At 46.7% G+C, this 13,847-nt stretch overlaps 1 protein-coding gene across 2 annotated transcripts in view; it reads left to right on the top strand.

Moving 5' to 3' along the window:
• MCRS1 (microspherule protein 1) overlaps window positions 1-13,528 on the top strand; it is a 31,732-nt gene extending 18,204 nt beyond the window's left edge. For both annotated transcript variants that reach the window (XM_082248354.1, XM_082248355.1), the window contains exons 9-13: window positions 75-167; window positions 2,028-2,110; window positions 2,193-2,280; window positions 9,490-9,617; window positions 13,131-13,528. In XM_082248354.1, the coding sequence (XP_082104480.1) occupies window positions 75-167; window positions 2,028-2,110; window positions 2,193-2,280; window positions 9,490-9,617; window positions 13,131-13,217 (479 nt within the window). In that variant the 3' untranslated portion in view covers window positions 13,218-13,528. The remainder of the gene's footprint in view (window positions 1-74; window positions 168-2,027; window positions 2,111-2,192; window positions 2,281-9,489; window positions 9,618-13,130) is intronic.
• Window positions 13,529-13,847: the final 319 nt, after the last annotated feature.

Genomic DNA, 13,847 nt, shown 5'->3' with positions numbered 1-13,847 from the left:
GTTTCAAGTGGTGCTGCTTTTACTTATCCACATTTTTATTTCAGTTAAATTTGAGTGATCTGTTGCTATTTCAGAGCTGACTGTAGCAGACCGTCGTCAGAAAAGAGAGATCCGTCAGCTAGAGCAAGAGCTACATCGATGGCAGGTTCTTGTGGATAGCATTACTGGTGAGACTTTTATGTGGGTTTTTTTTTTTTTTTTCTCAACTTAATGGAAAAATTAACACAACGTAAATCTCTAGCTTTGAGTAGAAAAACTAGCTAGAGCTGAAAATCTCATGCACCAGCTTATTTCAGGAATAGGGAGTCAAAGGTAAAGAGTTGGGGTTATGTTTGTTTTTTTCTTTTTGCCTAAATTATTTTTCTTTAGTCATCCTCTAGGATGGCCACATAAGAGATGGGCTTCTCCTCCTATGGAAAACACAAGTACAGAGAGAAGTTAAAAGCTTCCCACCCACTACTGCCCTTCAGGTTCTGGTGTTTCCTGCACTCCTACAGGCACATGCACAGTGACTCCTGTTTGTTGTTTTTACTATTTCATTCCTAGGAAGTGCCTGGGAATGCCTCTCCAGACTCTCTCTGGCTTCAGTGGGTGAGAAGGTCCTGCGCCTAGAGTGGGGGAAAGGATAAGGGAGGATGTTTGAAGGTCACTTTAGGCTACATCGTCCCTTCCTGATGTGCAACCTTTGGTTCCCCTTACCAACCACCTTTCCCACTGAGGCTGCCTTTATGGCAATGTCTTAAGGGGGGGAGGAGGAGATCCATCAGGTGAGGTGCTGTCACAGGGCTCCTTAGTAAACACCGGCATTACGGGTGGATGCACGCATGCTCTACGGGCTCCCTCCACTTACTGTGGAGAGGATGTTGTGTGGCAGCCATTTTCCATTTCATGGCCTGCTATTTGTGGAACAGTATAAGGGACCTCCTGCAGAAATGTTTTTTTCTTAAATTGATGCTAAGCTCTTTTGGGACCAGGAGGATAAGGGAGCCCAACAAGTCATGCATCCCAAAACCCACAGAAGAGCTCCTGGTATTGTCTTAAGACTTGACAAAGGGGGACACCCCCTTGAAATGCGCTGCCCAGGTTGTTGCCTTACATAGGAAGTAGGGATCGACCAATATCGTTTTTCAGGGCCGATACTGATTTTTCAGCCACCCTTCAGGCCGATAGCTGATATTAGGTGCCCGATATTCTGCACATTTTTTTTTTTTTTTTTACACTGTCCTTTTAAAAAAAAAAAAAAATGTGATCACTTTTATTGCTGTCACAATGAATGTAAACATCCCTTGTGACAGTGACAGGTACTCTTTATGGAGAGATTTGGGGTCAAAGTTTGGCTTTTTTTGAATGCTGTCTTTTTTTATTTTTTTTTAATCTGGCGCCTTTAAGGATTCAGTACCTGGAAGTGATGTCATGACATTGCTTCAGGTCTTAGGCCAGCCGGTAGACGTGCTGGCTGGTCGCTCGGGTCTCCCGGTGGGATAGGAGACCTGGCGAGCCGCGGAAGGATGGGGTAACGTCCCCTCCCGCTGCTTGTAATGACAATCGAGCGGGTTTGCCTCTAGCTGCAGGCATCACTCCGGTACAACCACTTGAAGAAATATTGGTCATATCGGCAAGTTTGTGGCCGATACTTCAAAAAAAGTAACTATCGGCCCCACGGATAATTGGTCGATCTCTAATAGGAAGAGATCAGAGACCATACTAAGCTGGGCTCTTGCTTGTTGCAGAGAGCTCTAGTGTGGAGTGCAGCACAGGTGTGAGCGTGTCATCCTTCCTAAAAGTAAATTGGAAGTTGAGGAGTGGACTGACATCTTGCATGATCTGTAATCCCTCCCAGTGTACTGGTTACTTACAAGCTTTGTTGACTTGTGAGTGCATCGCTACTGTGTTTTTATGTTTTAATAAAGGTGCTAAAAGTAATTTATTACACCTGATCCATGTGTTTAGGTTGCGTTGCAATCTATACTACAGATGTATAAAGCTTCTGTATAGTCAATGGCTAAACGTATCTTCTCTTTTTTTAGGAATGAGCTCTCCAGACTTTGACACTCAGACACTGGCAGTATTACGAGGGCGCATGGTCCGATATTTGATGAGATCTCGGGAGGTACTAAAGCAAAACTTTAAACCTGTGTTTCCCTGTACACTAATTTCTGTACTTCTATAGCTCTGTTTTTTCTTCTTACTAGATAACACTTGGAAGAGCCACAAAGGACAACCTTATTGATGTGGACCTGTCACTGGAAGGCCCAGCTTGGAAGATTTCCCGTAAGCAGGGTTAGTACCCTCTTTCTCTACCACTGCGCTGTGTATTAATACTGTTTGTATAATGAGATTGGCATATGTTATAACCCTTGCTATCTAGGCTTATATAAAAGATGGGCATGTGGGTTTACAGTTATAAAATATTTCTTAACTACTTGGTGACTTGCCCCTACTGCAGCTGTAGGCATCATCCCCAGTATCTTTTGTTTAGAGCTGGCGGGGGTCTTTCTTGTAAAAGCAATCCTAGCGGCTGAATAGGCTTCTGCCAAGGTCACGGTCTCTCCTGTCCCACCAAGGGACACAGGGTTGCAGCCGGAAATTCCGCCGGCTGACCATAGTTGATCGAGAAACAGAAGGGCCTGTTCATCTCTGTGGTCTGAAAAACCGAAAACGAGGAGTAAATAATAAAAAAAAAAAAATTTTAAAGCGATTCGGTCACGCGTTGTACGCAATTGTCCCACACGTAAGTTTTTTTCACCGCAAACATCAGATCGAGAGCAATAATTCTGGCACCAGACCTCCTGTATAAATCTAAAGTGGTGACCTGTAAAGGCTTTTAAAACGTTGCCTATAGATAATGTTTGTTGCTAATCCACGGGCTTGCGCAATTTTAAAGGGTGATATGTTTGGTATCTATTTACTTAGCATAACGTTATCTTTTCTGCCTAGTCAGGAGTAAGGACCTAGTTCCTTGCTGGGATACCAGGTCCTGGCAATTTTTTTTCTTTTTAAATGGATTTTTCCTATCTTTATTTTGTTCCTTTGAGGATCTACTATCAACTACCAGACTGGGCGACGTACTGGATAATCTAGACCTAGAGGGTCCCCCCCCAGTCTGGCTAGCGCACACGCAGGCCTCAGCTTCGCGCTAGGTTGGCCTGAGTCGCAGCGTTCCTCCTGCCCGACAGCCACCCTTATCCCGATGGAGCAGTGGTCTGTCAGGAGCGCCGCCCACTCTGTTCTTGGCATGGTAAGTAGCTGCCCCCCCCCCCCCCCCAGCCCTCTAAAAAGTTGATGGTTCCTTTTGCCACATGCTCCTAAGGGGGGCTTGTTGGAGTTGCTGCTGACCGGGTTTTTCCTGGTGTGCAATGAGGGGTTGAGCAGGGTTCCCCTGCTACCCTGGGGGTTGGTGACTAGGGCAGGGGTATCCTCTGGGCTCCCTGCTGTAGTTGTTGGCCTAGGAGAACAGATGGTTTGGCATCTGTGGGTCCGCGCCTCACATGGCCTGTTCCGGCCCTAAATTTAGGCCGCGGCTTTGTGGCCTACTGGTTGGGAACTATGTGGGGTGGCAGCAGTGAGGGTGGCTGAAGCCACTACCCTCTGTCTGGGCATCTGCCCTCCGCTCCGCTGCCCCTTGGTAGTCGGCTCTGCTGAGGCTCGTGCCCAGGTGGCTGGGCATCCTCAAAAATGTATGCCGATTCAGCCTCCGTTGGGGGGGGGGGCCCCTGGCTGGGATGAGTGCAGAGGCTGGACCTCCACACAAATTGAGACCGCGGCTTGCGGCCAGCTTGGCACCTCCCTTGGAAAGGGTGGCTCTGTGGGGGCAGTATAATTTTTAATGGCAACTATGCTGCCATTATTGTGGAGGGCACCTACCCCTTTTAGCGCTACAGGATCATCAGGATACCTTGCCTGCGCATCTGCGTCACGGCTGGGGGGTGGGGTCCCTTTTTAAGAGGGCTATTTTCTATTGTGCTGGCCTCTATGGAGAGGCTCGGAGGGCGGCCTCCTAGTTTTTTGCCGGGTCTAGTAGGTGGCCCATTCGTGGACCCTTGGTCAGCGTTCCCCTTTGTGGGATTGCAGTCGGCGGCCCTCCCCTGATCGTTCTGTTTTTCCAGGTGACCTTAGTATATAGCGCCCAATGCCCTCACCTGCCTCATCTGTTTTGGCTGCCGCGGACGCGAGTCACCCTACTGGGTCTGTGTCCACGCACCCTGAGTGCTCAGTGAGGATTTTTCCTCTGCTCCTCTAGCCGTGCATGAAAAGGCACTGTTTGAATGTACTGATTGTGTCAGAGCGTGAAATTTTAAACGTGGCAGAGATGCAGCCTCAGAGGTGCCGGTCCATTTTGCACCATAGGTCCTCCACTGTGGCGAGAGTTTTCCCCTTACCCGCTTTGACAGCTTTGTCACATAACAGTGTTTTGCTATGCGGTATCCTTATATTGATTCCCTGCCTAAAAAGTGGACGGTCCCACCTGTAGTGGAATCGCCGGTTTCCAGGTAAATAAGCTACCTTGGCCTTTGAAAGATCCTGTTGATAGGAGAGCGGAGGCTCTGGCCCTCCAACAGCACTGGGGGTGGAGATGGTCGTGCCCACTACCCAGGACCAGCCAGCGGTACTGGGAGAGGCGATTGTAGGTCCCTCATCCCAGCAGCAGCCAACAGCACTGGGGGTGGAGATGGTCGTTCCCACTACCCAAGATTGCCTACCCAGCGGAAGAGCTGGCAGTCGGCAGAACCCCACTGGTATCTGCCCACCAGTCCATGCAGCTTTTGGCATGGAAGGGGTGGATGGAGCTGTGGCCTCCACCCCTGGATTACAGAGATGCTGGGCAATCGGCCCAGATCCCAAACCCCCTAGTATGGGGGCCCATACCACCCTGATTTTGCCCCTCCAGCAACCATGGAATGCCTCTGGAGTGGGTTATAGCTGGTTCCCTGTCCAGAAAGACCCTGGATATTTTAATTGGTACGTAGGGCAGGAGGCCCTCTGGAGCCTGGCAAAAGAAACCAGACTAACACAGACCCAAACCAGTTGAAGGTCTGGGGTCTGGTTAGTCTCCCCAGGAGGAGGGAGATATGTGACGAACGCCCATTTGCTGGGATGTTCGTCACGGGCTACTGGAGGAGTGTGGAGGCCAGCCAGGCTTGTAGGGAAGCGTGGCTCTGGTTGGGGGTGTATGCTGGGGGACCCTTGGAGTACTGTTACTTTGAATTCAAGTCACTGTCACCCCAAGCGACACAGACTTTGGGCCTAAGCTGCATATAACAACAAAGGACTTCACACCATGAGAGACTAAACAGATGCTAATGACATAAGACTCAGTAATGGTATACTGGGGGGGATGTGCATTGACACTTAAGTTATAATAAGGTGTGTTGAAAATGGAGACGGGCAGTCTGAGAGCCTATGTCTTCTGCTTTCATCTGTTTAGAGGTGGAGTGTGTTCACACTTCTAGGAATGCGTATTCGGCTATGTTTTGGGCTTGTTTGTTGAGCTAATTGTGATAATGTTGCAGTCTCATTCACCTTTTGTCTCTTTCCAGATGACCAAGGTATGTTGACTATGTTCTGTACGCAATTGCATTTGCATATGATAATGAAATCAAACACATGAGACTGTATATATTGGAAGTGAATTGTTGAATAAAGTGTCTTTTGTTTTAGCCTTCATCAAGCTTAGGCTGATGTTTTGGGGGGAATTGAGGGGTCAGGTCACTACATCACGTGAGATTCTGGAGACCTAAGGCAGAAATATAGCTTCCTCTGCGTGAAGAGGCGCCCTCATCCGTATCTGGGGTGGGGGGACATTTTCGCTGATTTTCCCATCCATGAACCTCTCTGGTACAGGTCAAGTGGGTCCAGCTACAAGATCAAGTTTCGGTCTTTTCATCCAGAGAGGTTCTTCCCTTCCAAACTGCACTTGACCCCAGGTCGCTTACGGGGTCACTTTGGGGCAGTGCAAGACTTGTTACTTCATGGGGTGATTTGCCCCAGTTCCGGCTTCAGAATGTTTTCAGGGTTTTTACTCAAACCTGTTCACAGTTCCCTGGAAGGAAGGCAAGGTATATCCAATTCTGGACCTCAAGGCGCTAAACTGCTTTGTGTGGGTACAGAAGTTCCGAATGGAGTCCATTCGCACGGTAGTGGCATTCCTATATCTGGGGGATTTTCTTGCTTCTATCGACATCAGACACCTACCTTCACATTCCAATATGTGCAGGTCACCAGCGCTTCCTCTGCTTTGCCGTGGTGTCGTCTTTGGTCTCGCCTCTGCTCCTCGGGTCTTCACAAAGTGTTGGCCCCGGTGCTGGCATTGCTGCATCAGGGGAGGATCACGGTACTGGGGTACCCGAACAATCTTCTTCTGCAAGCAGAGTCTGCAATCTGAGGGAGTTTGGTTGGATTCTGAACTTTCAGAAGTCTGCTCTGGTTCCGTCCACAAAACTGGACTATCTGGCTGGATTCGCCCTCAGCCAGACTGTTGCTTTCTCTGGAAAAACTCCAGAGACTGCAGGATGCAATTCAGCTTCTGTTGTCCAGCAGACAGTCATCCCTCCAAGTTTGCATGCAGGTGCTGTGCCTGATGGTGTCTACCTTTTTTGAGGCAGTTCTGTTTACACAGTTCCACACGAGATCTCTGCAAAAGGATTCTGGTGAAATGGGACAAGAATCCAGTCTCTAGCCACTTCAATACAGGGCACTTTCACCCCCTTCCTGCCCAGGCCAATTTTCAGCTTTTATCGCTGTTGCATTTTGAATGTCAATTGCGCAGTCATGCAACACTGTACCTACACCAAATTTATGTCATTTTCCCCCCACAAATGGAGCTTTCTTTTGGTGGTATTTGATCACCGCAAGGTTTTTTCTTTTTTGCTAAACAAATAAAAAAAAGACTGAAAAGTTTGAAAAAAAAAATAAAAAAAAGTCCAGTCAGGATAATACAACCACATTCCCGCCGTCATTCTGCTATAAGGCTGGCGGGATGTGGCTAGAGGTGGCATCGTTCTCTGGCACTTTGACAGAGAAATCCTTCTCCCCCTATACTGGGTGGTTGCCATGAGGGATGCCAGCCTCTCCGGGTGGGGAGGCATCCTCGGCACAGCTTGTGCTCTGGGGGTCTGGGCTCGGGAAGAGTCCAGACTGCCGATCAGTGTACTGGAACTCAGAGTGATCAGACTTTGTCTGGATCATCGGACAATTCATCTTCAGGGGTGTCTGGTACAAATTCAATTGGACAATGCTACGGCTGTGGCCTAGGTCAATCACCATGGGGGCACAAGAATTGTCCTGGTGGATCGGTAAGTAGCTGGCATTCTAAGGTGGGCAAAATGGTCGTTCCAGCCCTCTCTGCTGTACACATTCCATAGAAGCTACAGAGGTTTGCGGCATGGTCTCAGGATCCTCTGGCCGACGCTGCAGATGCATCAGTGGCTTCTTGGCATCAGTATTGTCTGATTTATGCCTTTTCCCCCTCTCAAACTTCTGTCAAGACTCGTGTGCAGGATCGAGGCAGCAAGGGATTCTGCTCTTTCTGCTGGCTCCAGACTGGCATCGCCTGTCTTGGTAAGCTGATCTGGTACGGCTGGTTGCCCATGCTCCTTGGAGACTTCCTCTCAGGGAACATCTGCTGACTCAATGACCAATCTTCCATCCTGCTTTACAGTCAATGATTTTAATGGTTTGGCTGTTGAAAGCTAGGTGCTGAAGGATAGAGGTGTGTCTGAATCGGTGATTCCTACGCTGTTAAAGGTTAGAAAATCTACCTCTGGGAAGATCTACCATTTGTATTTGGAAGACATACATTGCGTGGTGTCAGTCTTTTGGGGTTCTCCCTCGCTCCTTTTCGGTGGCTCTAACGGGAGGTTGGGCAGCACCTGGCCTTGAGTACCATCAATGACCAGGTTTCAGCCTTGGCGGTTTTCTATCAATGTCTATTGGCCACACTGTCCTTGGTGCGTACCTTTATCCAGGGAGCTCGACACTTGGCTCCTCCAGTGCAGTCTCCATTACCACCGTGGGTCCTCAAATTGGTGTTGTCAGTTATCCAGGAATCTACCTTTGAAAATATCGGGAGGTTCCCCCTGCTTACGCTGTCCCAGAAGGTGGCCTTTTTGGTGGCTATTACTTCTGCATGCAGAGTGTCTGAGCTGACGGTGTTTGTCTTGTCGTTCATCTTACCTGTTGGGTTACATAGCTAGGGTGGTTCTTCGCCCCTGTCCATTGTTCCTTCCAAAGGTCATCTCTGATTTCCATTTGCATGAAGACGTTCTGTTGGCTTCCCTATTTCCCAGGCCCTAAACTTCCTAAGAAAATTGCTCTGCATTCCCTGGATGTGGTTCGGCAATCGGGGTGTACCTGGCAGCTACGGAATCTTTTAGGAAGTCAGACTCCCTATTTGTACTCAATTGGACCTCAAAAAGGGTTGGCCGTTTTCTGCTGCGACCATTTCCAGATGGATCAGACACAGTGATTCAGGCCTATTCAATTAGGGGTCAGGTTCCTCCTTTTTCCCTGTCAAGGCGCACTCTACTAGGGCGCTTAGTGCCTCCTGGGCCTTCCATCATCAGGCTTCAGTGATGCAGGTTTGCAAGGCGGCCATCTCTGGTCGGATGTGCACACTTTTACAAAGTTTTATAAAGTGGATGTGTTGGCATCTGCGGATGCTTCTTTTGGCCGCAAGTTTTGCAGGCCGCTGTTTAGAGGACCTGGTCCTCTTTGAGGGTATATTTTTTTCAGGTGAGCTTCAGTTGTTTTGGTTGATCTCCATGTTACCTGGTTGGTTATGGTTTGCCTTTGGAATTTTTTTTTTCTGCCTTTTTCCCACCCCTTATGTTTAACACTGCTTTGGGACATCCCAATGGTTAATAAGAAATCAGAGCTGTGTCTGTCAATGAACAAAAGAGGAAATTGGATTTTGACTTTCTGTAAAATCCATTTCTCTGATTATTGATGGACACAGCACCCACCCCTCCTTGGAGTTGGCTTTCTTCTTACACTGCTTGTAACAAAACTGAGTGCCTATAGCGGAGTGTGTATACCTCCTGGGACTGCCCATATTCAAAGTCACGCTTTTTCCTGCCTAGTGTCCTACTTTTGTAGGGGCATTATAACCCAATGGTTAAGAAGAATCAGGAGCTGTGTCCGTCAATGAACATCAGAGCAATGGATTTTACGGTAAGTCAAAAATCCCATTTTTGTGGATTCTTAATAATTTTCTAGCAAAAAAATACTGATTTTTTACATGTAATGTGAGAAGTGTCAGAAAAAGGCCTGGTCTTCAAGTGGTTAAATCAGAACTTACCCAATAGGGGAAGCTACGCTTTAGGTCCTCCTCTCCTCCCCACCCCCCAGGCTCAACAACAAGATATTACTGCATGCTATTTACAAAATATGACCTTTTTGAATCTGATTTAATATTGTCATTGTTTTCTCCTGATGGTTGAGAAAAATAGTATTTATGTTCTCTAATATATATATTTTTTCTTTGCAATTAAGGTGTTATTAAACTAAAAAACAATGGAGACTTTTTCATAGCAAATGAGGGCAGACGAGCTCTGTACATTGATGGTCGGCCTGTGCTACCAGGAAACAAGTGGAAGCTAAGTCACAACTCTGTAGTGGAGGTAGGTGTCTTTAGTTAAGAGTTAAAGAAAAACTTCAGCAAGGTCATCTTATTCTTTGCAGAAAAAGTTAAAAATCAGCAGCTACAAATACTGTACTATAGTGCAGCGATTCCCAACCTTTTTTTGCTCCAGGGACCGGTTTTCATGACAGCCTGGTGGGCTGGGGGAAGATTGTGGGTTGGTGGGTCGGGGGGATAGGATACTCACAAAGTCTCTCCTCAGCCCCCTTCACATCACAACCCCCTTTTACAGCACAGTCCCAATTTGTCAGTGTCCATATTCCCCCTTACATCACAGTTCCCCCTTTAAAGCAGTCCCCATTACAGTAATGTAAGGGGAGCTGTTAAGTAAATGGGGCACTGTGATGTAAAGGGGACTGCACTGTAAAGGGGCACTGTAATAGTGCCCCCTTTACATCACAGTGCCCCTGCAGTCTGCCCTCCCTCCTCTTTTTCCCCCTCCTCCTTTTCCCTTTCCCCCTCCTCCTCCTCCTTTTCCCTTTCCCCCTCCTCCTCCTCCTTTTCCCTTTCCCCCTCCTCCTCCTCCTTTTCCCTTTCCCCCTCCTCCTCCTCCTTTTCCCTTTCCCCCTCCTCCTCCTCCTTTTCCCTTTCCTCCTCCTCCTCCTCCTCCTCCTCCTCCTCCTCCTCCTCCTCCTCCTCCTTCCTCCTCCTCCTTTTTCCCTTTCCTCCTCCTCCTCCTCCTTTTTCCCTTTCCTCCTCCTCCTCCTCCTCCTCCTCCTCCTTTTTCCCTTTCCTCCTCCTCCTCCTCCTCCTCCTTTTTCCCTTTCCTCCTCCTCCTCCTCCTCCTTTTTCCCTTTCCTCCTCCTCCTCCTCCTCCTTTTTCCCTTTCCCCCTCCTCCTCCTTTTCCTTTTCCCCCTCCTCCTCCTCCTCCTCCCCCTCCTCCTCCTCCCCCTCCCCCTCCTCCTCCTTTTCCCTTTCCCCCCTCCTCCTCCTCCTTTTCCTTTCCCCTCCTCCTCCTCCTCCTCATCCTCCTCCTCCTTTTTCCCCTTTTCCCCCTCCTCCTCCTCCTTTTCCTTTTCCCTTTCCCCCTCCTTCCTCTCTCTACATTATTCTCTGCCTCCCTGACCGTGTGTCCTCTCCCAGCTCCTCCACCCACCAGCCTGGCCGACAATGTCATCCTATTGGCAGGGGGCAGAAAGAGCTCTCCATTCCGATCTGCAGCTTCTCCTGCCCCCTGCTCTGCTGATAGGAATGACCTTGTCGGGCAGGTGGAAGCCAGGAGAGGACACACTGGCATGGCTGCACAGTGGGATTTGAGCAGTGACTGCGGTCTGTGATACCCCTGATGCGACCGCAGTTGCCAGTCATCTCCTGCTGTGCGGTCTGGACAGTAGCCCCGGGGTAGGAACCCATGCTATAGTGTACAGTACCCAGTTAGCATAGTCTGTCACTTAAAACTGTAGTGGGGTAAAAGTATACAAAAGACACCTTTCTCTAGGACATTGCATTCATTGTTCATTTTAATTTTCGGTATTTCCTAAAATGCTAAGCATACACCTTTTAGTACTACCAGATAAATCTAAAGTGGATGGAGTGAAGGGAGGAATATGTGGGGACCTGAGATGCTGATCTGTAGAGGTTTTCAGAGAATCCACAATCCCTAACCTGTGAAGAAATAGCGGGCACAATTGGGCTTATTTACTAAAACTGGAGCATGCTAAATCTAGGGCAGTTTTGCACAGAAACCAATCGGCTTTCAGGTTTTACACCCTATTTACACTTGTGCGACTTGTCATGTGACTTTGGACAGTGACAGAAAGTTGTACCTCATGTTTTCCAATAACCATTCATATGTGTGCAACTTTTTGCGCACATGTTTAAAAAAAAATCATTTTGGGCGTAAAGATTACACAAAATCACACAACATTTATATATATATATATTTTCTCAAAGCAGACAACTAGAGAATAAAATGGTAGTAGTTCCAATTTTTTATGTCACACGATATTACCACATATGTCTAGGAAATGCAAAATAGCAGTGAAAAAAAAATCACTAAAAGGGGAATTTAAGGGCAAACGTATACAATAAATTACCTAAATTTGTGGTAAAATATAAAAGACTTTTATGGGATTTTATGTGCTTGAGTGTAACTTTTTTTTTTTTTTTTTTTTGCAATATATATATATATATATATATATATATATATATATATATATATATATATATATATATATATATGGACAAAGAGTCCCCTTTGTGATGATTTTTTGGTGACAGTTTCTCGTTAATGAGATATGCAGGGTCTAAAAGACCCTGCATGCCTCCTCTAGGCTCAACTGGTGGTATTGCAATGCAAATCATTTTGCAATACGTCCCTTCCCAGCTATGCTAGCCGGGGAAAGTGACAGGGTTGACCCGTAAGTGACATCATACAGATCGCTTTTCAAGTCACCAACAAGAAGGGAAGGAGGGCAAAAACATTCGGGCGGACACACATGGCTGGGGGTGTGTGGAAGCAACCTCCCAAATTATTCCACCTGACAGGTAGAAGTTCTCTTGTCAGTTTTACACACAGTCCCAGTGGCTGCAGCACAATTGGATTGTGTGTCACCCCCCCACCCCCCCTGTCAGGTCTGTGCAATGAGAGGGTTAAATTCACTACTTTGGTCTGACTTTCATTCAACCTGAGGGCAGTAGACTTCAATGTTAATCCTCAAAGTTGCACGAAAGTCGTACCTGAATGTTTTACATGAAACAGTGAGTCTGACTCTGCAGAGGGACAACAAGTCACCCATTCAAAGTTATGTCAAAGTTGCACTTATTTAATAATCCTACTTACCTAGGTGGATGCAGCATTGGTACGATGCTGCATCTTTCCCCAGGTGCCTCTAAGACTGAGAACTGAGTAATTAACACCACCGATCACTCAGTTCTCACAGCTCCGCAGTCCTCTGTCAGTCACGCTCTCTGCTCTGCCCCCACCGCCCCAACTGGAGTGCTGTGGACGGGTGAGAATGGCCAGCACAGGCTCTTTAGCGGCACGCTGAGAGGTTGTGCCAGTCCAGGCATGTGGGTGGATTCCAACTTAATTGTCGTGATGATGCCCAGGTCTGGACTGTCTCTGTGACATCAGCAGACTTCAGTCTGCTGAAAACAGGTCACGGGGGTGCAGAACAAACAGCACTCCTGTCATCCACAGGAGAAGTACAGCCAAACAAGCTTTGGCTTTACTTCTCATTTAATTGAACAGGCTGAAATTAGAAGCGGACTGGCTACCATGCACAGCTGCACCAGTTTTAGTAAATCTCCCCAAAGTGTTAACAGATGTCAAATATGCTGTAGAATTTTTTTGTGGATTTATTTTGCCATCTAACTCCCAGCAGACCAGTTGGTAATTGGATAGTCAAGTTTTTCGTGGGAAAATGAGGATGATGTGACTGTTGGATGTAATTTATATGTGCAATCCAAACTTGCTATGCTTGCATTTGCTAAGTAAAGGAGTAAAAAAGGAACCAATTCCCTATGTACATCTCTATTTCTTTCCCATAGATATCTGGCCTCCGCTTTGTGTTCCTTATCAATCAAGATCTCATAGCCCTCATTAAAGCAGAAGCAGCTAAAATGATCCAGTCTTGAAAGCAATGTCCTGTGCTGAGACATGAAGACACGGGAACCCAATGACTTGCGTATTTATACAATCTTCCATTCTGCTGTGAAATGTAAACTAGATCCTAAGGCCAGTAGAGCTCTGACAGAGAACTCATTGTTACAAAGGGGTTCCATCCAGCATTCAGGATCGCCTTGTGTCTTGCTTGTAAAATTATAAATATTAGTTTGTGATATACCAGAAGGTATTCTCTGTTTATATTTTTGTTTGTTTTTCTGTCATTGTGAGTTTTTTTCTTAACCTCTCTATGCTTGTATAAAATGGACCATGATTTGCAAAATACGGTGCTGTCTTTTTTTTTTTTCTTTTAACAATATTATTGAGATATTGTTTGTTCGTACAATTCAGCAGCAGACATTAAAGCACATTTTTATCAAACTTTGTAAAACAATTTGTGACTTTAAAGAGTAACTCCCACTTTTGTGGGGGGGAAAAATGCAAAAAATATAGAAAATACATTAGCTGCTGAAGCCATATTGTAAATGAATGTTATTAAAATTACCTTTTTCCATTTTTATATTCAGCTCTATAATTTACTGTAAAATTCTTCCAATATAGCAAGATGGAGGCCTTGTATACACAGTTGATGTATAGAATAC

Source organism: Pelophylax lessonae (assembly GCF_965119305.1).
Source record: "Pelophylax lessonae genome assembly, chromosome: 2".
NCBI classification, from domain to species: Eukaryota; Metazoa; Chordata; class Amphibia; order Anura; family Ranidae; genus Pelophylax; species Pelophylax lessonae.
Note: the sequence above shows the minus strand (reverse complement) of the source record. Positions and strands in the feature narration are given on the sequence as shown.